A 22570-nucleotide genomic window follows, 5' to 3' on the forward strand; every position below is an offset into this window, starting at 1 on the left:
TTTTAATTCACATTAACCACCAACACAACTAACTGAAATAACACACAAGAAAATACATTAAACACATAAGAGTCCAAAGCGTTCACACTATTTTGCACAATTTGCACACATGCAGATACCATGTATGTTTTGAAGACAATGACCCATGACGAATAGCATATCCATACATACTACTGCTAAATCATACACTGTTTACAAACTCACAGATAGGTATCCGAGTATTTCGCCTACTATTCACGCAGCTTTTCAGCTGCATGAACTTATTTTTTAGACCAAAAGCAATGAAAAACTCATAGCCCAGCCTTCCACATAACTCAGGGCATTTACACTTTTAGAAAGAAACACATTAGTTTTTAAAACATGGTGCTATTTTACATGTGCATGTTTATTAGAATGCAATGATCTATTGATTTTTTAATTTTCTGTGGAATTAAATATTTTGAAAGAAACCAAAACACTGGAGGACTTGAGGATGGAAAGGATTTTTCACTGATAAAGTCCTCCACAAGAAAAAACCCAGATATTTCCTTCACACAAATCAGGTAAGCTGCTTTCTTAAATGCAAAACATGTACACAGGCATAGGCCTCACTTAGCTTTACTGCCCTTTTAAACATATGCATAGCATGTACACATTACTTATATATACACAGGTTAAAAATCATTTACATCAAGAGTACCAAGAGAAAGAGAGAGCCTAGTCTTAAAAGAATCCAAAGCACGTACTGTAAATCAAAGGCTGGTGGTAGTCTATATAACTGTATATACGCTGCAGAGGTTTTCAAGTGCTCCCTGGCATATTACACATTCCTATGACCTTTGTTTCAAGGGTTTTAAACAGTATTCCATTATAGAACTGCTTGTAAGGCAGTCACTTCTGCTCCTTTACTTTTGCTAAATAATGCTAAAGAGATTTCTTTAGGCATATTTATTTTATGCTAGCAGCAGTTTTTTAGCCTACGTTTCTGAGTATTTATACAAAGGAACTCACCAAAGCTAGGATTGATGGAGACTGAAGAAGATGGTAGTTCTTCACTGATGTTCACACTCCCAGATGCATTTCTGTAGCTCACCACCACAGTATTATTTCCCAAACTGGTCTCAGATGGTGCTGGCATCGATGATGATGCCACTGGTGAAGATGCAATGTTGGCAGTACTTTCTCCACAATCAAATTTTGTAGCCAGTGTTGTGGAAAGGTCAGGCATCCTGTTAGTTGCTGGGTATGATGAATGCAATGAATGTGTAGAAACTATAGTGGGGAGTGGTGGGCTCTGCCTACAAACAGGCTGCTGTGATTCAAGCTGAAGACTCTGTTGAACGTGTTTTATGGTGGAGTTGACCTGAACATGGCCATTTTGTAAAGCAACCCTTATGACTGGGCTATGCCTTCCCTGGCCTGGTGAAGAGAGATGAAGACTTGACTCCCTTTCCATGGATTTTTGTACTCTTATTTTTCCTTGGGGCAAATGACTGGAACTTCTGTATGTAAATCCAACTGGTTTCTGCAAATGTGATTCAGAAAACAATTAAAAGGTTAAATTAGACATATCTGGTCATTTTTTTCTTTTGCAAGCCAGGAAGATTAGATTTTAGTGGTTATGCTATTGGCAACAGACTCTTCATTGAGGTGTGAAACCAGTGCTACTACTTTTTAAGCCTTCCCTCTACTTTCTTTTATTCTCACTTGTAGTTCCAACACTAAGAGTTTATCTGGTCAGCTTCACTGTTTCTCAAGTTTTTTCCCGCCTGGGGTGCTGGCACAATTGCTTTCTAAAAAGACAGAAATATATAGTGAGAAAGGCAGCTTTGTAAAGGCTCTTAAAAAAAGTTCTTTAAAAAAAGGATAGGTAAAATAAGAGTTAAAATTTGTCAGCCATTGTCCCAGTCTGCTGAATTTTCAAGGGATATCTCCACTGCCATGTTAACTTCCTTATAAACAAGAAAAAAAACACCCTACAATTCACTTTCTTTCCTGGATACCTCTTAATTCTTTACTTGCTAGCTGAAAACATTCAGATCTTGTCTACAATGGAAAATTCCAAAGAGACTAACACAGACAAACTGAGAGATGGGCTATGCTCTCCACCACTTGGAGTACTTTTGTTAAGAAACATATGCACCCTAAAGCATGCATTCTAGTTCAAAATACAAGTCACTGAGCAGGAGCTACCAAGTGTAGCTGACATGTGGGTTTGAGGTTGGTTTTTTGTTTGGTTTTCTTTTTTTTTTTTTTTTGTTTACAGAAATATAATTCCACCCTTGTAACCTTTAAAAATCTATGACCTGAAGAAAGGCTTATGTGTCTGACAGTTTGTCCATTTCTTCAGCTATTGGAGGTGATCTAACAAAAAAAAAAAAAAAAATAGTACCTTTACCACCAACCTTTCTTTATTTATATCCTTAGCTCATCACAGATACAACAATGGTACAGCTATTAAAAAAAAAAAAAAATCTATCTTTACAGCATTCTTGATGGTTCTAAACTGCTAGCAGAACGTAAGAAAATGGTTGGCAGGTTGCATTTGCTAGCTTCCCCCTTACAAATTATAGTGATAAAAAGCCTTCTTCAAAAAAAGCAGTGCAGGTCACTTTTAATCTGAACATTAAAGCAGTTGCCATCCCACATGATCAAAGAGCAAGGTAAGACAGCAGAGGTCACAGGGTCCAAGACCAGTTTGTTCCCCGAATCTCATATTTTTGGATGTGTGGACAGTAAAAGTTTGGACCTGTCAATAAAGACACATTCCCAAATAAAATCTAGTATCCTACGGATAATTGACACGCACGAGAAAGTCATCAGTTTTACACACCCTTAAAGCAAATGGCCTTACCGATGTCTTGACACGTCCTGACAGCGCGATCACCTCAGCCACATTAAAAGCTTTGCAGTATTGTTGACAAAGAAAGGTCATGATGGATTTTATGACCTTCTTTAAAAGTACAACATAACAGATGATTTTTGAAGAGCACTGTTACAAGTACTAATATTAATCTCCTTAGTTAACAGTGGATTGACCATATGAACAAAATTGATAGTACGTACTCAATATCAAACCTTCTTAAATTTTGAAAAAAGGTATCTTACTAGAAAAAAACCCACAATTCTATACTGTAATGGATACAACACACTGTTGAGATCCAAAAATCAGTCAATTGAACCAGCCTGCATGAGTGATGCATAAACTCCCTTCTAACTGGAGAAGCCAATGAGACAGTACACCACATCTGGTAAAGCAGCAACACCAATACACCTAAGTTTAAGACATAAACTACACAATTCATTTCTGTTTCTTCCAATACAAACATAATTTTACAGCATCTATCACAGCATCTGGAATTTGATGGGGGTTACCGGTCATTGTGACCACCGGTCAATAGCACCGCAGGAGACTGAAGCTAGTATATAATAAGAAATGTAGAATAATTACATTGAAATGGATTTTAAGTCTACTACTTTCCTACTAACTTTAATCTAGTGAAAGAAGAGGATTTTTTTTAATTAAGTACCAGAGGAAGTGAGAGAATTAAAGGAAAAATAATTGTCTTAGGTCTTTAATACTCACAGGTTTAAGTAACAGTGGCTTTACACGAGTATGCTGCATTTCTGAGACCTTCCGATGAAGCAGGTCAAATTTTTTATCCAATTTCTGAATGGCATCATACATGGCCTGACAACAAATGTAAGGGTGAAAACACTATTGTTTCACAAGAACCCAATTTAAATCTGAAGAAATCAAGAAAGTTCCATTAAGGGCAAAATTCCCCTTCCAAAACTGAGTAATATCTGTAGATAATATATACATTCTGTAAGCATATTAAAGATCAGCTTAGATACAAAATGAAAATAACAATAGTAAATATCACAGTAAAAAGAATTCTCAGAGAAGCTTACTCCTGTAACTTTAACATGGCTGGCACTTAAAGTTTGTTCTTCCTGCTTCCAGCAGATGCTTTATTTTTACCTATTTAGTACATTTTGTTTTACAATGAAAAGCTGCTAACAAGTTCTAAAGTAAGTTAGGTATTATGATAAGCTATTTTAAGTTATAATAAGTTTCTAATTACAGAGGTAAAAGATTTATAGGCAGCCACCAAAATATTGATTTCTAGATCACCAATGGTAAATATATTTAGAAAAATACTATCTGTAAAGTAAAAGTCCCAGATGGAATGGAATGTGGTCAATTATGTCAAAGACAAGAAGAAGGGCTTCTGTAAGTACATAAGTGACAAAAGGAAGGCTAGGGAAAAATGTGGGCCCACTGCTGAATGAAGACAGGGGACCTGGTGACACAGGACACAGAAAAGGCTGAGGCATTCAATGCCACCTTTGCCCCAGCCTTTACTAGCAAGAGCGACCTTCAGGAATCCCAGAGACCAGGGAGAAAGGCCGGAGCAAGGAAGACAGACACCGGGTGGCAGAGAATCTGGCCAAGGAACGCTCAAACAAACTGGACATACGTTAAGCCCAAGGTGCACCCGTAAGTGCTGAGGGAGCTGGCTGATGTCATTGCGAGGCCACTCTTGATCACCTTGGATCAATCAAGGCGAACGGGAGAAGTGCCCGAAGACTGGACAAAAGCAGATGTCACTCCTATCCTGAAGGAGGGCAAGGAGAAGGACCCAGGGAACTACAGGCCAGTCAGCCTCACATCCATCCCTGGGAAGGTGATGGAACAGCCAATGCTGGAAACCATTTCCAAGCAGACGAAGGACAAGAAAATCATCAAGTAGTTGTCACAGCATGGCTTCACCAAGGGGGGGTCATGCTTGTCCAACTCCATGAACTTCTACGATAAAGTGACTGGCCTGGTAGATGAGGAGAGCAGTAGATATTATCTGCCTGGACTTGAGGAAGGCCTTCAACACTGTCTTCCATAAGATCCTCAGGGACAAGCTGTTGATGTACGGGCTGGGTGAGCGGACAGTGACGTGGATTGGAAACTGGCTGAATGGCTGGGCCCAGAGGGTGGTGATCAGCAGCACCAAGTCTAGTTGGAGGCTGGTGACTACTGGAGTACCTCAGGGGTCACTATTGGGTCTGATCCTGTTTAACATCTTCATTAATGATCTGTATGATGGGGCAGAGTATACCTGGGTTGTGCTGGTGGACACCAAGTTGACTGTGAGCCAGCAACGTGCCCTTGCCAGAAAAGTGGCTAATGGTGCCCTGGGCTGCATTAGGCAAAGTATTGCCAGCAGGTGGAGGGAGGTGAGCCCTCCCCTCTCCTCAGCACTGGTGAGGCCACACCTGGAGTGCTGGGTCCAGCTCTGGGCTCCCCAGTACAACAGAGGCGCAGACATGGTGGAGAGAGTCCAGTAAAGGGCCACGAAGATGATGAAGGGATGGGAGCATCTCTCCTGCGAGGAAAGGCTGAGAGCTGGGACTTAGCTTAGGTTTCAATATGATAGCTATCTTTTAAAAAAATTAAATATCCTTAGACAAAACAACGTATAAATCTTCCCAAAATTTAGGAACATCTCAAGAGAGCACTAAGAGACCTTCAATCATTGTAGCCAGTAAAGGCATTATTGAAAGGCATCATGTAGCCCTAGGACAGATTTACTGGGAGGAAGTGATAACAGTGTGGGGAAGGAGATAGAAAGGGTCTAGTAGGCATCAAAAGAGGCTATAGCTTCTCAGTACTGCTACTTGCTACAGCACACGTTCCCAGACTAGCAGCAAGATTGTCACTCACACAATCCTAGTCAATTTTCTTTCACAGCATCGCCAAATATATGCTGAAAGAGTCTTACAAGACATTAATACTTGGCTACAAGCCACTCACAAATTATGCTCCCTAAAGCATGGCCTGAATGTCTTTCACTCTATAGAGAGTACTATGACTCCACAGTCACGTTAAGTGCTCTCCTGAATAAATATGGGATGCTTTTAAATTTTCAGTGCAGTGATTTTCAATCTTGCCAGCTACTGCTTCAGAACTCAAAAGCAAAGAATGCACCAAAACAACAGGACCAGGATTTTGGTACGCTTTTGGCAAGCCTCACTTACTTTCAAAAGCTGAGTGTGTATGACAGTCAGATCTTTCCCATTACTGCGAAGCCCCCTCCCAATAAATCACTAGTCTTTACATTTTGTATTAAAGCTTAATATTTGAAAAGTATTCTTGCCAACCAGGGTGTGAAAAGTTCAGAGAATATGTAGTAGGAGACTATTTTTCATTGAAAATATTGCAGTTAAGTGGGCAACTAACAAATGAACAACTGGAAAGACTGAAGTCATAGGTTATCAAATACAGATTGTAAATCTTCCCAAAATTTAACTAAAATTGTCTCTGAAATGGCATTTAAACAAAGGAAAAAAAAAAAGTTACCTGGCAATAACTGAGGACCTCCATAAGAGTTTTCTGGTGATCTCCAGTGTACGAAGCTTCAGATACAATACTCCCCTTTTTCATTAAAATAATTTAAAAAAAAAAAAAGAGTGTAAGGTAGCAATATATACACAGTCTTAGGATATCACATTAAGCCAGTAAATCCCAACCTCAAACCTCACACATTATTTTGGTCTACCCCTAAACATGCATCCCCAAAGCAGCTTTTCAAAATCAGTCAAACAAAATAAAATGAACTTACACATTCATAGTCTGGTTCATACTCATAAACGACACTGTCACTATCTTCATATTCTCCTTCCCCGGTTCTCATCTGGGAAATAACATAAAGAACTTTCAATGTTTTGAATAATTTAATAATTCAAAATATAAACTACAGAGAGAACCTGTTAGGAATCCAACTTGGACACTTTCAGTTACAGCTATATTTCTTCCCTTGGCTACCAAAGGGCCCAAGGGAGTGAAACTTAACACAGCCATCTCATTTGTGTGCCTGTGGTTAGGTCATATGAATACTCACCTCAATTTTGGTTTAAGAGTACCTTATTCTGGTTTAACATAAGCCTCTTGCAAATTTATATAATAATATGTATTTTAATTTGGTTATTCTAAAGCCAGAACTCTCTCATCTGGCTATATATGTACTATATAGCCAGGCTTATGTAATTATGAGACTCCATGTAGATTTTTACACTAATATAAATAAATCCATTTCAAAAAAATGTGTATTTATTTCAATGAGTATAACTGCACGCAGAAGCTGTAAAAATGTCTATTCACAAGCTAAAAGATGTAATTTTCTTACTGCTTGAAAACTGCTTTTAGACAGGAATCAACAGTGCCACCACCTGGACAATTCTGACATTTTTCTTTTACTGTATGGGAGCAGTTCCTGTCCACCATGCATCACATTTCATGAGTCTTTTGTTGGTTTGTGTTTTGTTGTTTGGGTTTTTTGGTTTTGTTTTTTAAAGTCATATTTAAATCAAGTCTTATTTTAAAAAAGGTTGGTTGGGAGGTGGGGGGTGCTGGTTTTGTTTGTTTTACAACAGGCAGAATTAAACAGAGTGGAACTGCTTTTATAGCATTAAAGACGCCTCAACTGCTGGAATTTAAGAATTAATCCTTGTATGGTGACATGAACTAAGCCTCAGACTGCCTCAAGTTAAAAATACAGGTAGTCTGTCTTTGGACAGAATTGTTCATGGAGGCAAGTCCTCATTCAACATTGCGTTTCAACTCTTATCCTAAATTGCACAAAGAGATTTTTATTGAAAAAATTAAGAGCATCTACAAGGGAAGTTAGTGTAAGTTACTCTCCATTGTACACTAGCTGTTGTTATACATATGTACAGTATCCAACACAGCAAAGTTTTAAGCTTGCTAGAAGCTTCCACGCACTACATGGATATCCTACCCGTATTTCTTCACTGGGATATCATCAAATGAACACACAAAAGTGAAGGAAAAATGACATTCCAAATAACATTTAAACTGGTTTCAAAACAAAGGGCTACTGTTTGGCAAAACATACCACATTCTGTCCCACTAGAGTAGGGGCAAGTCGTTTTCTTTTATTATGCAAAAACACAAAATCCATTTTTTCAGGGCTGTGACCATTTCCTCTCTGCATACTTGCAGAATGGCTCATTTGTGATGCCACTTGTTCAGCTAGCACTGATAAGCCTTCGCTTCCTGGAAAAGGGGAGAGAAAGCAAAGCACATCAGCAGGCTTCTCATTGAACTGAACATTCCACTACAAAAAACATGCACAGTTACCCATTATTTTACTTTCAAACTGCTTGGTTATTTGAAATTTGTTCACTAGCTTATTATTAAACACTTATAAATCCAATTTATTTGGATCTGAAATTGGTAAATTCAATTTAATATTCTTTCTTCCAAACTCTCTCCAGCCTCCATTTCATTTGCTTTGCTTTTCACTGTTGATTCTCTGTTCTCATTTCCATGTCCAATTGTACAAAGTCACAGAATTCAAAACCCCGGCAAAACCAATTAACTGAAATTCAGGCAATACACAGTTCCCATTTGTTTAGTCCTCAGCTGTCCCTTCCCTACACTTACAGGGTCTCCTCCAGTTTTGTCACTGAAGCAGATATTTTTTGTTGCATAGTGCTTCTGTATCTCCTTGGTTGAGCAAAGACTACCAAACAAACTGTCCACAAGTGGTACACAAAATGCCTTCACGTCTTCACGTGAGCCTGGCACACGGTTAAAAAGCCGTTACCACAGTTTATCACTGCTCCATCCTAATTCTTTTGAAGCCCACAAGATTGCCAGACCTACCTTTTGAAGAATGTTAAAGAATTTTCACAGTTAAGAGAAAAGGTGTATCTCTACTGCCAAATCTGCCTGTCCATCCTTTACAAGTTTCCACCTCAGACTGTCAGGAAAGGGCTATGGCAGCTCTTTTTAAAAGAAATCAAAACATTCTTAAGAGGGGAAGAAGAAAAAAAAAAAGTAACTTTTTCCCCTTGAGTTCTGTATATTTTAGCTATAAATGGGCCAAGCACTATATAGATAATATCTTCTCTTATCTGTATATCTTAAAAGACAAGTAAAGCTTAAGAAACTAACCAAGACATTGGAAGGTTTCCAAGACATAAGGAGAAAATCTTAGCTGGCATAAAAAGGCAACACCAAGTCTCCACCATACTATCTGCTCTGAAGGAGTTTTTTGGAGCTTAGGCCAAGCTGAAAAAATATGGTGGGGAAGTTTTGTGGATACCTACAGTAAGTTCCTCCCAAGTAAAAGGGGCTACATGAGAAAAGTTACAAGGGTACTTCTTAGTGCTTTTGCAAAATAACGGAACTAATTTCACAGCCCAGCTAGAAATAACAAATACCTCAGAAGTGAAGGAGAAGAAAACAAATACAATAAAAAAAAGCTAAGAGAAATACTGAAAAGCAAAGATGACCAACCACTTTTGTTTTACACACTACAAGAGGAAGGGCCAGAGGCAGAACAGAGAAGCAGTAATATATTCAGTATCATAAGCTAGAAAAAAAATTTCTTTGAATAAAGAGCCCAGACAAATGTTGTAGCAGAGCTAACAGATGCTACCTAGGCAAGATCTGTGGTAGGTTTAGATTAGTGTAGTTAACTCAATTTTGAAATCACAATCAATAACTGAATAATAATTTAAAAAAAAAAAAAGTAATAGCTTAATACTTGTTCTCTTAGGTGAAGATTAAAACATACCTACCCTCCCACCCAGCTCCAGAATTTGCTTCCTTTCCCAGGACACCTCATCCCTCTGTCCCTGCACACAGATCAAGCTAGCACTCATTTTCTAGCACTAAGCAGCCCCAGAACTGAGAGCCTGGGAGATGACAGCACTCTGTGGGATCAACACCAATACAGGCAAGAGGACACGTTGAAGTAGAAGAGGTGCAGGGCAGCAGGATTAACACACTGGCACAATGTAGTCCCTCAAACTTCAGATACTTTCTGCAGCCAAACCGGAATGCCACTTCACCTGGAGAAATACTAGGTCCCTGGTTTAATTACATTTTAAACATATTATGTTAAACTAATTGTCTTTCTGATTAGCTTCCCAAATTTAGATTTAGGCATAAATACAATGACCTAAAAAAAAGTGCCAGCAAAAGTGATACCAAGTTTGTGGGCATAAATGGATAAGTAAAAAGCGTAACAGAAGTGTTCTGCGGCAGGCGGGGAGAAAGAGAGACCTAGATCTGTATCTTAGTGATGTTGAGCTTGCTCCGCCAGCTAAGTATCCGTAGGCAAGAAGATATGAGACAAAAGTAAAAGAAACTAGTTTGGACAGACAGAACCAGATCTGAAGAAAAGGCACTGCGCTACAAGATACTAGCCTAAGATGGTGGTTGAATAAAAACAATCTGAGAGAATTTCAGTTCAAAGAGTTAAGTTCAACAGTTATATTCAAGATAAACTTACGTCATGTTTTGGTCATACATCTCACTGTACTCAATTTTAACTAGACAACACCTAATGCTTACAATCTGCAACAACAGAAGCTGTAAGCCCAAAGATGATAAAACCATCATTTACCTCTTAAAAACCCATACTCATTCATTGTAATTCCTTTGTTGATAATGAAATAATTACTCATGTCCTGAAACCAAGGTCAGTAACTGACTATGACAGTTTCTTGAGCAGGAATTTTTATTTTATTTATTTATTTTAAACAGAGACAAAACCATCCTCCTCCCCCCCAAAAAATATGTTTTTAGACATAAATGTACAAAAAATTACAGTATACTGTCAAGTAGAAGATCAAAAAGATTAAAGGATCTCAGAAGTACCTAACAACACTGGGAAACAGAGACACAACTTGACTCTGCTGAAAAGAGATGCTGATAAGATTCTCTATAAATTCAACTGGCCAAATAAATAAACAAATAAAAAACATACCAGCACCCCCCGAACCAACCAACCAAACTACCTAGTAAATGCCAAGACTTAGTTACAGTCATTTTACTTGCTAACTTGGTAATACTGCTACTGGATTTAGTAAATGCTCATAACAGCTATGATTAATTTTTATCTGGGCCAATGGAGAATTGGGTAAACTTCTGAGAGATTTTGAACTTGCATGTTAAAATAAATACAATGAATTAAAGACAATCACCAAAGGCTACTTGTAGCTAATAATTTATCACGTTAATCATCTTACTCTCAGTGCACATCAGTATCCCCAGTGCTGCACTAAATTACACTGGACAGTTTATCTAAAATGTTTACTTTTTGGGTTAGGTTCTTCTATGACATTTATTTTCCAAATTGCTTTCTAATTAATTCCTAGGTATACTTACTTTATAAGTATGTAAAAAAACCTGTCTTTTAAAAACATAATATTAATAGTGGGCCCACTATTAATAAAGACCTCTAACGTAATAACTAAAAAGGTTTCTCTTTTTAAATGCATTGCCAAGCAATTTCTATAAAGTAGCTTTCTAATAAAATGTTTTAAAGATATGGGTAATACAGAAACCATTCAAGACAGCAGCACTGAACATACAGCATTAAAACTAGCCATTAACTATTAGATCACAATAAAAATAAGCAGCAATTACCATAAGCAAGTTGAGCCACATTGTGAACAGCACTGTTTACTTCAGAGTTTTGTTCCATTGACATGCAGCTTTGTGTGGATAGTCCATTTTCTCCATGGTCAATAATCACTGCTTCAACATCATCCTCAACATTCACTGATACATAATCTATTAACATATGCAGAAAGAGAAACAGGTAAGACTAGTCACTATTCTAGTGTTGATGACAACTGTAGTGCTTGCATCACGTCTAGCATTATCTGCACTGTACCACAGGCTAATTTAAAAGCAGTTTCACTTTAGCATCTAAATGCAGTCACTTTTAAACATGGGCATTGAAATTTTAACACGCACTAGAAAGGAAGCGGCTTACTATCGCTCAGTTGGCAGGATTCTCAAAACTATTTAGTACCCAACTCTTCCTACAGTGTGCAGTTTCAACAGGAACAGTTATAAGCCAGTAACAAGCACTTCTGAGAACTCCACTACTTACATACAAGCATATGACAAGACATATTAATCTGGTTCTGAGATTTTACTTTCATAAATAAGAAACACTTAATACACTTGAAACAAACCACTCTACAAATCCTAACTGCAGATTAGGATTATTATTATTAATAATCCTTTGTTATTCAGATCAAACCAAACACTGTCTCCCAGTGAGATGCAGAAACATTGAATGGCAAATCTCCTGTACCAAATTTTTTTCCAATTAAACATGCTACATCAAGAAAAAACATCCTGGTTTCAGAATCATAGAATGGTTTGGGTTGAAAGGGACCTTCAAGATCATCTAGTTCCAACCCCCCTGCCATGGGCAGGGACACCCTCCACTAGACCAGATTGCCCAAAGCCCCATCCAACCTGGCCTTGAACACTTCCAGGGAGTGGGCATCCACAATCTCTCTGGGCAGCCTGTTCCTGTGCCTCACCACCCTCATCATAAAAAACCCCCCAAACTTCTTCCTTACATCTAATCTGTAGGGTAACTGTATTACAGGTAGATCTGGTGGTTTTGGGAGAGGAGGGAGTGGAATTTATTCTTGATGAAACAAATTAATGGAAGGAATCATACCATGAACCACTAAAGTTAGAAAATAAAACTTAAATTCAGCCAGCACACACGCACAGTGACACACTAACAACATGAACACATGCCATATTTTCCACAGGATCTCTACCCTGTTCAGTGCACAGGATTGACTGAGCTCCAGGAACCAGTCAGGGCTGTATAAGCGTAACAGTGATCTGGTTCTTTACTCTTATATAAGCAATTCACTGCAAATCCTGCTCTCTTCCCTCTGTTCCAATTTCTTAAGAGACCAAAAGGTGGGAAAGAAGCTGAATTCCATAGGTCAAAGTTTTCCCTCTGGCCAATACTCCCATCTAAACCAGAAGAAACAATACAGCAGTTTGGATTTGGCTGTCATCAGATTAGGAAAGACTTCACCAAATTGAGGGTCTGTTCAGAAACACCCTGCAGTCAATAGCTATGTTTATAGTACTAAATGAAGCCAAAAAGCTAGTTGGGGCATAGTTTGCTTACAAAAAGGAGTTTAACTGAGTGGACATGAGCTGGGATATGCCGCTTAGGCTCAGAGAACAGTTCTTGGCCAGTTTTAATTAGCTGTGTAGAAGTAAACAACAGGACTACTCATGAACTTAATTTAGGCACAACTTTCAGCAACACACGTCAGTGATGTTCACTGACTGAAGTTCGTTGCAGGCTAACATGAGTTACTTGCGTGTGTTGAATTATTTAACTGCCTCACAGGCACAAATTTTTTTGTTGACAATAATTTCGTATTCTACCTACTTTGGGAGAGAGTTAAGCAAGAGTCAGGAAAACTGCATCTGCCACGAAGCAGGTGGGAACAGAATCCTCTCTGCCCATTTCCCCAACCAGTACACCAAGTTACTCTATGGCCTGACGGACACCCTACTAACACCTGGGCCTCTGCTGCCCTGCAAACATTTTTCTTTCCCCAAGCAGAAGAAGTGAACACAAGTTGTACATTACCTGCGCAACCCTACAACACACAGAATTTACCCTTATATTCATAATCTTTGCCACGAATCTCATGCCTCACTTTAGCCCAGGGGAAATAAGGCAGGCAAATCAAACCTACCTGACCAGCAACTGCGTCACTCAAATCTACAGCAGACAGACCAACGGGTATAGAAAAGGGAAAATTCTGTGGAACCAGCATGTAGCAAAGACAAAGCAACTCCATTGGGACTAGAAGGCGGCCACTACTATCAGAAGTCAGGAGAGTTTCTACAACGGGTTGATACTGAAAGCAAAGCTCAGTCTTCCATACTCTCCACCATCCTTTCTTAAGTAAGTTTCAAAATCAGAATTTCAACAGTGCAGTGGATTCCAGGCACAAAGTGTTTCCAAAGTCTGTAGCTACAGCAACTCACAGCTGGAGGATAAACATAAACCAAACAGGAAAATACAGAAATGGAAGACACCTCACTTCCAAAAAATATCTAATTAATTACAAAACACTTCTACAATGATGTAGAAGCAATACAGCAACAAGGACTAGTATCTCAAAACTTTTAACCCCTAAGGTGGTCGTCAGGGTCCTCCTCACCCCCTTTGGGGATGGCTCTGAATTGCCATCACCCATTGCTGAACATGGCTGCTCTCATACAGGGAAAGGAAACTAGTCCCTCTTCAGAATGGCACTTACATGGGCAGTCAGGAAGTTCTGAGATTAGAATACATGACCAGTCACTGGAACAATAAAGGAAAGCTGCTCTAAGAAATGCAGACCCACCTGCTTTATACCAACCGCGTCTTCCTTATTCTAGTTGCCTTGCCTCTAAAGTCAGTGGACAAATTTAAATGCCTTTACTCATCACCAAGAGAATGTCTGTGCTCAAAAATATTTTGTTTAGAAGACTTGTCAAGAAATATTAGCTAACTTAAAAAGTGGGGAGGAGGTAGTTCTCATCTTATAGTCCTATATATACTCTATTCAGGCAAGGGAAAACAACTCAATGTCACTACTGTAGTCATTCTTACATGTGAGGACAACTTTGTTCATTCAACTATAATCTTCATACCGTCAAAACTTGTGACAAAAGAATTCCAGCTATTTACTCATAATCTTAAAGAAACCGCAACTTGGTCCTGTAAGCAATTCTAAATATTTCTGATGCTTCTTAAAAGAGCTAGCAGTACGAAATAATACCGCATATATAGCGCCAAACAATATGAAATACATATCCGTCTCTCTCAAGCAGAAACCACAAACTGCCAAATTCTGTGATTAATTTGTGCTCCTGAAAAAAAATAAATAAAAATGAAGCCACCAAGATATTTTTTACTTGTGACTTGAATGAAGATGCAACTGCATTTCTTGCGTCAAGTTACTAATTTCATTGCATTAATTAGCTCCACTGACACAAAATATCATAGAATAGATATATAGACGTTTCCAGTAAGTCTTGAAAGGAAATTATCAATTTAAAAAAGTATGATTAAGGAAATATTTTAGGTTTATTTATTTCAAACAAGGCTTTTACTGTGAAATGAATTACACATTATAGTAAGACTTACTAAATAGGCTGGTTTATCCGATCATTGGAACAAATTACCAGTTTAAGAGAACTCTGAATTTCTGCTTGAAAACTGAAGAAACAATCATCTAAAATTAGAAAACATCACCAAACTAAATTTCCTTCTCAGACTCAGTGCATGCTCAGGGTTATATGGTATAGACTATGACTTACTGTTTTCAGTAAGGCAGTAGGATACGCTATAATGTAAGGTAAAGGTTCATAAAAAACACATTGTACTTAAAGATAGTTGTAGACAGAGAAATGCTGTGAAATGACCCAATTAGGAAGCCAAGATTGGAGGTGCTCTTTTTAACTTAAAAGCTGTTTATGTTCACTGTTCAGAATTCTTTCATGAGGAGCTCTTTGCTTCTGCACAAAATCATCAGGTAGCAGGTATCCGTAGGAAGTTAAACGCACTTAAACTTGAGCCCAGCTTTTATAGTGATTTGCATGTAAAAATGTCCAACTGCGTCTAACTCTGCATCAGAAGTTACATTGCTATATTAAGTTACAGCTTTTTATGCAGCAAAGTGAAAACTAAGCATCATAAAGAATTTCTTTCCAATAACCAACAGAGAATTATATTTAAAAGTCATTATGACTTGAAAATTTTCTCTCTTTGGAAACTGTCATTTGATCAACATACTCCAGCAATCAAATGACTGATTATCTTTTTACTACTGCTCAGTCACCTATTGCCAGTAGCATAGGCTTTGGTGAAAAGAGCTGAAAACAGAAGAATGGAAGACAAATAGAACCAAACTGCAACATAAAGAAAACTGCAGGGGGTGGGGGGAGGCGGAGGTGGAGCGGACAACACATGACACAGGGCAGACGGACACAGGGAGGGGATGGGGACAGACACACGGACAGTTGAGGAACAGATGGCATGACACATGATGGTAGCACCAAAATAATTTAGAGATGGAAATATGTTGATATTAATCATCAAGAAATACTAAAACCAAGCAAACAAAAAACCCCCACAAAACCAAAAACTCAAACCCAAACATGAAGTCTTTTTTTTTTTTTTTTTTTTAAACTCTGGCTTTGAAAGACAAACAAAACCCCCAAAAACTCTGTAGCAACTACAAATTACATACCGAAGCAAATCAAGCAAAGCAACCCTACTCAAACAAATAAAAGATATATCAAGGAACTTCCCTGGGTTTAAACTAAGTCACAAAAGGAGAGCCAGCCAGCACTAACTTGGACTACAGCTAGATCCTGCTCTATTTATGGTCCGACACTTACGGTAACATACACAAAAAAAAAAAAAGGAACGAACACACGGGAGAGCCAGGGACACCAGCGTCATGATGCCTTTCAGGGGTAGTATCATCTCATCCCATCCTAGCTTCAAGTCATCACTTGCATATTAAAGCAATCTCATTGCGGACATAACAGAGTTTAAAGCACATTTGTGCTTACTATGATAGTCAAAGTTACGAGCACAGAAATACAACCAGATCTGATGCATCCGCTGAAGTCTGAAGACAAGCTAGCAGACTACTTTTCCTTCCCAGAGTACGTTACTAATTAAATACACCACATAAGCCTGTGGGATAAGGAAGGACTTGTGCTGAGTCAGACATTACCTGATAAATACTCTCGCTTATTGACAAAAGAGAAATGTAGGTAACCACAAGGTATGGAATGGTAAAGGGAGGCAGATGAGAGCTGAAAGCACTGAGTAGTACTAAATACTATCCCAATCTCTACTACAGAGTTCCTGAGGGCTGCTAGCAAAATCACTAAAACTAAATCAAACTTTTCACAGAAATCCAGCGTTTTTTCTTCATTTTCTAGGAGCTTAGTTAGACACATCTCTCTATGTCTGGAAACATGTTCTCAATACTCCCAGGTGCAACAGACGTCCATGGAAGCTATGTGTAAGATGAACTAGATTTTATAGAGATACCTAAATATTGCACTCAGAAAAACTGGGTACCATCTACCTCAAGTTGCATCCCTGAATTTAGCATACTTCTGATAATTTAGTCCTTAATCTAGATAGGGTGTCACAGATCAGAGACACCAGAATACTCTACCAGAGATAAAATGCTTATCAATCGTCTCTGAACACTGAAACAATAATTAATTTAGAATAGTGTAGTCAGAATTTGCATGACTGAAATTTGCAACAGATTAAGACAATGGGATCATATATGGAGCAAATGCCAACCAATTACTATGGTGAGAAGCAGAATAATGAAACTAGATTTCCTGTGGCTTTAGGTCTCATATTTGGATTACCAAGATGCTAGTAAGATCAGAACTAAAGGTAAAACAAGTCTCACAAACAGGACTCTGATGTTTAAAAGATTTGAGCTCATACAGTGCCTTTTGACTGAGGAATACTATTAATGGCACCTTTTTTCTATCGCCAAGGAATTTAGAACAGTCTTAGTATTTGTTAAGATTACTGAGTTATAGACAAAGCCAGTCTGGAGACCAAAAATTTGAGGACAAACTTTGAGAAGGAACAGACACCCAATGTATTACCCTAGAAGTTTGCTTAATCAAGAGTAGATCAGGATTGCTGTGCTCCCTTCCCACCCTCCTACATCTCAATCCTACTTCTTTACTTCATGCTGACACTTGTAAAATTGCAGAGTGATCTGGCCAAAGCCTAACCACACCAAAAATAAGATTATTTTTCAGACAGAAAATCTCCCTGAACCATGAAGACACACAAGGAAACCGGGCATCTGAGTAAGAGACAACTGGAACCTCTTCCTCTTAGGTGGGTAGAGAGGTCTGTGACAGCAATGACAAACTAAACCAGCTTCAGGTGATGTGAGACTGTATAAACACTCCTTGGAAGGGCAAGGTGAAGCATGTAACCAACAGAAATATACTTGCTTTGATCTTAAGTAAATGAAGCCCATATACCTCCAAGACATAGAAGTTGCAGTGTGCATGAATGGAAAGATCATTAGGTCAGACATCTCACTTTAGGAGCATTACTCATGTCTGCTGGTGCTCTAGTTTTGTACCGGAGTAACTGCAGCACCCGGGGACCCGCCAGGGCCGAGACACCGCTGTTCCACAGCAAAGTCTCCCCAACATTTTGCCACTATGCTCACCCATCATTTGAAGACTTAAGAACGTAAAAGCTTTCCCTATCGCAAATCACGCTAACTGCCGCTATCACCCTCCAGCCCTACACCGGGAGGTAATCAAGCTGTGGCAAGGCCACATTACTTCTTCTGAGCAGTAACTTCACTGAGACCCCCGCTTCCAGCTCTACAACGGCACAGCCGCGCACGGCTGCCCCTCCGCCCTCAGTTTAGCTGCGGAAGGAGGAACGCTGTAGGGGCGCCTCGGGAATACGCGCCCGCGGGGAAAACCCGAGGCCCGCGGACAACCCGGGAGGCCGCTGGGGCACGTACGCCCGGCCCCGGGCGCCCACGGCAGCCCCTCCTGCCCACCCGCGGGAACCCCCACCCCCTCAGTCCCGTCCGCCGGCTCCGCGCGGCCCGCGGAAACCATTAACGCTGCCGGCCCCGCCGCCCCCACCCCGCGCAGCACCGCCAACCGCCCGCCCGCGCGCCCTCCGCGCCTCGAGCCCCCCCCACCACTGACGCGCCCGCGACGGGCAGTAACGAAAGCCAATGGCAGCGGCTCGCCGCGCCGGAACCGGCGAATAGCGGCGGGAGCGGTAGGCGTGGCTCGGCCGGCTCGGCGGAGCGCGTTGGGGCTGCTCCGAACGATGAGGGAGCGTTCTCCGCGTCCCGTCTCCCCTCCCTCGGGGGAGCGGCGGGGGCGACCAGGAGCCTTACCCTCGGCGGACATGGCTTGCTGGGGCGGCGGAGCGCGGGGTCCTTCTCGGGCGGGTAGGGTAGCGGAGCGAGCCGGGGCTCCGGCACAGGCAGGTGTGGCCGGAATGCGGCGTTGGAAACGGAAGCGGCTTCTCCGACGTGAGCAACAAACTGTTTTGAAGCAGTGCGGCTGCGCGCTGGGTACGGGGGGGCGCGCCTGGCAAACGAGAGCCGGGGGGGGGGCGGGAGCGGTGCCGCCCTCTCCTTCAGCCGCCCGCCCGCGCCCCGGCGGCGGAGGTGCGATGCCAGGTGCCGGCTCTGGCGTTAGGCAGGGTGAGCCGGCTTTCTCTGCGCTCCTCTTGGGTCCGTAGCGCTGCCACGCTCCCTGCTGGCCGAGGCCTGGCCGAGGGCAGCGGGTTCGGTTTCATGCAGGCTTCTGCGTCCCTTGGAGGACGGAGGGCTGCCGAGCTGCTCTCCGAGTCTCCGCTGGAGGGCAAAGCTATGGGTAACTTCAGGTCAGGCCTCTGCGGTGTTCGAACTGCAGAGCCTCTTGTCCGCTGCCACAGCTCTCAGCGTACAATAACGTCTCGTTACCTTACCACACCATCAGATTTGGTTTTGGGTCTTTGCAAACCACTTGTTGTAATGGGAGAAAGCCAGTTACAGAAGGGTATTAACGGCTGCCAAACGTCCTCACAGAACTGTACAAAGTCAGGTATCAGGCTTCCAGTTCATACAGGAACACTATGGGCCTTTGGGAGGGACGGAGTGTAGAAATTCTAGCCTCACCTACCTATATTAACAATTTTGTGGGTTTTGCCCTACTGCTGCCTCCTTCATCTCTATATGCCACCCCCCTTTTTTTTCAGTTCAGGATTGGGGATGGAGGGTTGGTAGGGCCAGGACACCCTGGCCAGACATCCCCTGGGTGTGCTCAGACTCCCCTCTGGAGGCACAGGGACATCTCTGGGGGACTGTGTTTAGGGAGGGATTGGAAGAAGATCTAGAATGGTGATGGGACCTGATCTGCTCGTGGCCTGGGGCAACAAAGTGCCTGTGACAGCCTGCAGGACCAAAGCACAGCTCAGCAGCATCACGGAGATACCAAAGCAAGGCAACAGAAGAGCAATCCCTGCAGGCCCAGCCAAGAGTCCTGCTAGGAGGTGAAAGATGTCTGGTTGTATCTTGTATCGCATAACCTAATATTCCCCCAATAAAAGCTGGTCTGCATACCCACAAAGGAGCAGGAGAGACAATGGCAGGGGGACCCCAAATCACACCCTGTCCCGGCTACTCCCAGGCCCATCCCAGGGGCCATCAGCACATCAGAGGCCCATCCCCATGTGCCCAGAGGAACATGGCAGGTGGGAACCTAAATTAAGGACTCAAACACAAATGCCCTGTTGGGGCCCCTCTGAGGGCTGTCCCAGCAGAGTCTCATGTCTAGCATCCAGGCATGAAACCCATCAAACCAGTCAACTCAGAGCGAGGGGGGTTGCTGCCTAAGGGTATGGGGCACATTATAGGGGAAGAACATTTCAGGAATGCATAGGACTAACTATGAGATGTTTAGGGGCGGAACCAAAAGCAGGGAAAGGGATGTCTTGAGGTGAATTGGGGAGGAACAAGTGTAGCATCATACTAAATTTATTTCTAGCTCTTTCCTGGGATGAGAGTTCTCTGTTGTGTGCTCACGTGTGCGTATGGGGGTCTGAGAGCAGGACGGGGAGTCAGACCACGTGTCAGAGGGACTGTGTGCCCATGGTGCTGTTACAGTAAAACCAAATGTAAAATGTGATATGAATCATGTTGTCATGCTGCTGCAAAAGTCCATCGTGTAGCCCTACCCCTGCTGGACTAAGGCCAGACAAGAAATATCTAAGTAATATGCCTTTGTCTGATAAGTAGGTTGTGATTGTTACAAGCTGAAGTTTAACTGATATATTACTAGTTCTGTCAGTAAACCGTGAAGAACCATTTAGACTTGCCAAAAGAAATGGGAAACTAGGGGAAAGATAATTCTGGCAGGGGGAATTGTGACCAGGAACCATGGACCGCCTACCCCAATTATACCACCTACGCAAAAGATAAAGGCAGAGAAAAGAACTGAGCTTGCATTCTAGTTTGCACGCTGGACGAAGAAATCTAAACCAATCATTTAATAGAATAACAATGCATATGTATTAGAAAGATGAATATGTTAATGTTGTATGTATAAATAACCACTGATTTGGAGCTTTGGGGTGTGGTATCTTGGGACAGACACCCATATCTCTGCAAATACGCAATTAGATACCTCTGCTCTGTGTGCATATTGGGGTATTGCACACCAGGTAAACAAATCCCAAGTTTTGGGACACCAGTTTTGGCAACCCAGATGGGACAGCGTTGACAGCCTTGCCCGGATCATATTGCCGTAACCGATGGGGAGAAGTGGCCAGACTGGACTCCAGCGCGCACCGACCTGTTGATCAGGAACTCCATCGGTTCCTCCCCTGCAGTTGAGCGGTAAGTGATACAATGGTGCAACACTATTGGAAAAAGAGATATTTTCTAATAGATAAAGTAAGGGAAAAGGGAAATGTCTCTAGGGGAAGTAGCACACATCTGGGGACATGTTGTCCCATCTGAGCTGTGTGTAAGATGCATAATGATACTCAAATCTGAATCGGAGTGACACTCAAGCTCTTTTGGAATATTTGTCTAGTACAGAGGAAAAGAGAACAGTTGTAGGAAAAGCTAAAGAAGGAGTAATCCAGGAATACGGGGGAGTGCCTAACATAGATTCCAATCTATCTCCTAAGGGGGAAACCTGAGTGGGATCCCAATACTGGTGGTGGGTTACAAAAAAATAAGAGTATACCCACAAAAAAATAAGAGTATCCTGTATGGTATCTAGCATGGAATCCAGAAACCACAGAATTGGGCAAAATTGTATGAAATACAAAGGGAGGTAAAGAACCTCCATCTGTCTTTTATGAAAGATTATGTGAAGCAGCTCAGAAGCAGACTAACCTGGACCCGAAGGATGGAAATAATTCTAAACTATTCAATGTGGTGTTTATTGGTCAAGCAGCACTCGACAGTAGAAAAAAATTACAGAAAGTAGACGGTGCTGATGGCATGACAATATCTCAATTGTTATTGATTGTTTATAAAGTCTATATTAATCAGGATGAAGTGGAAGACAAGGAAAACCAAAAGAAATTAAAATTACAAGCTTCCTTGTTGGCTGCCATGTCAGAAGGACAAGAGGCAGAGGGAGAGGTAGAGGAAATTTTAGAGGGGGATTTAGAGGTAGAGGAGGAGGTCGTGGAAATATTGGAGAAAGCCATTGTGATATTCCTGTAGGAGTATATCAGTGTACCTGCTGTAGACAAGAAGGGCACTGGAAAAAGCATTGTACACAGAAAAAAGGAACAGAAGCAGCTACCAGGGTATTGGCAGAAATAGGGTTAGATTGAAGGGGCCTGGAGGAGTCTATTAAAGTCTTCCCAGCCAATCCTCTGGTTTCAGTAAAGCTGGGGAATGAAACAGTAGATTTGTTAATAGATAGTGGAGCAACTCCCTCAGTACTTACTGATTGCAAGCGACCTTTAAGTAAAATTAAAACTAGTGTAATTGGTGCTACCGGGAAAAGAACTCAAAGATCATTTTTACAACCAATGGAAGGTACTATTGGAACCACTATGGTAACTCATTCATTTCTCTATATGCCAGAGTGCCCCTGCCACTGTTGGGACGAGATTTGTTATGTAAGTTAAATGCACAAATAACCTTTTCTGAAAATTTGGTACAGTTACACATTCCC

The 22570-nt window shown here is 41.2% G+C and overlaps 1 protein-coding gene across 4 annotated transcripts in view; it reads right to left on the reverse strand.

Annotated features, from left to right (window-relative positions):
• BEND2 (BEN domain containing 2) overlaps nucleotides 1-19766 on the reverse strand; it is a 31736-nt gene extending 11970 nt beyond the window's left edge. The window contains exons 1-7 of one of the 4 annotated variants that reach the window (XM_054850082.1): nucleotides 18781-19766; nucleotides 11441-11587; nucleotides 7893-8053; nucleotides 6600-6671; nucleotides 6338-6412; nucleotides 3566-3670; nucleotides 991-1504 (exon numbers count right to left, since the gene is read on the reverse strand). In XM_054850082.1, the coding sequence (XP_054706057.1) occupies nucleotides 991-1504; nucleotides 3566-3670; nucleotides 6338-6412; nucleotides 6600-6671; nucleotides 7893-8053; nucleotides 11441-11587; nucleotides 18781-18793 (1087 nt within the window). In that variant the 5' untranslated portion in view covers nucleotides 18794-19766. Of the gene's footprint in view, nucleotides 1-990; nucleotides 1505-3565; nucleotides 3671-6337; nucleotides 6413-6599; nucleotides 6672-7892; nucleotides 8054-11440; nucleotides 11588-17890; nucleotides 18408-18780 lie in introns of those variants that run through there. The other 3 variants (XM_054850092.1, XM_054850100.1, XM_054850104.1) reach the window with 3 other exon arrangements.
• Between the last annotated feature and the right edge of the window lie 2804 nt (nucleotides 19767-22570).

This window comes from Grus americana, chromosome 1 (genome assembly GCF_028858705.1).
Source record: "Grus americana isolate bGruAme1 chromosome 1, bGruAme1.mat, whole genome shotgun sequence".
In the NCBI taxonomy this organism is placed as follows: Eukaryota; Metazoa; Chordata; class Aves; order Gruiformes; family Gruidae; genus Grus; species Grus americana.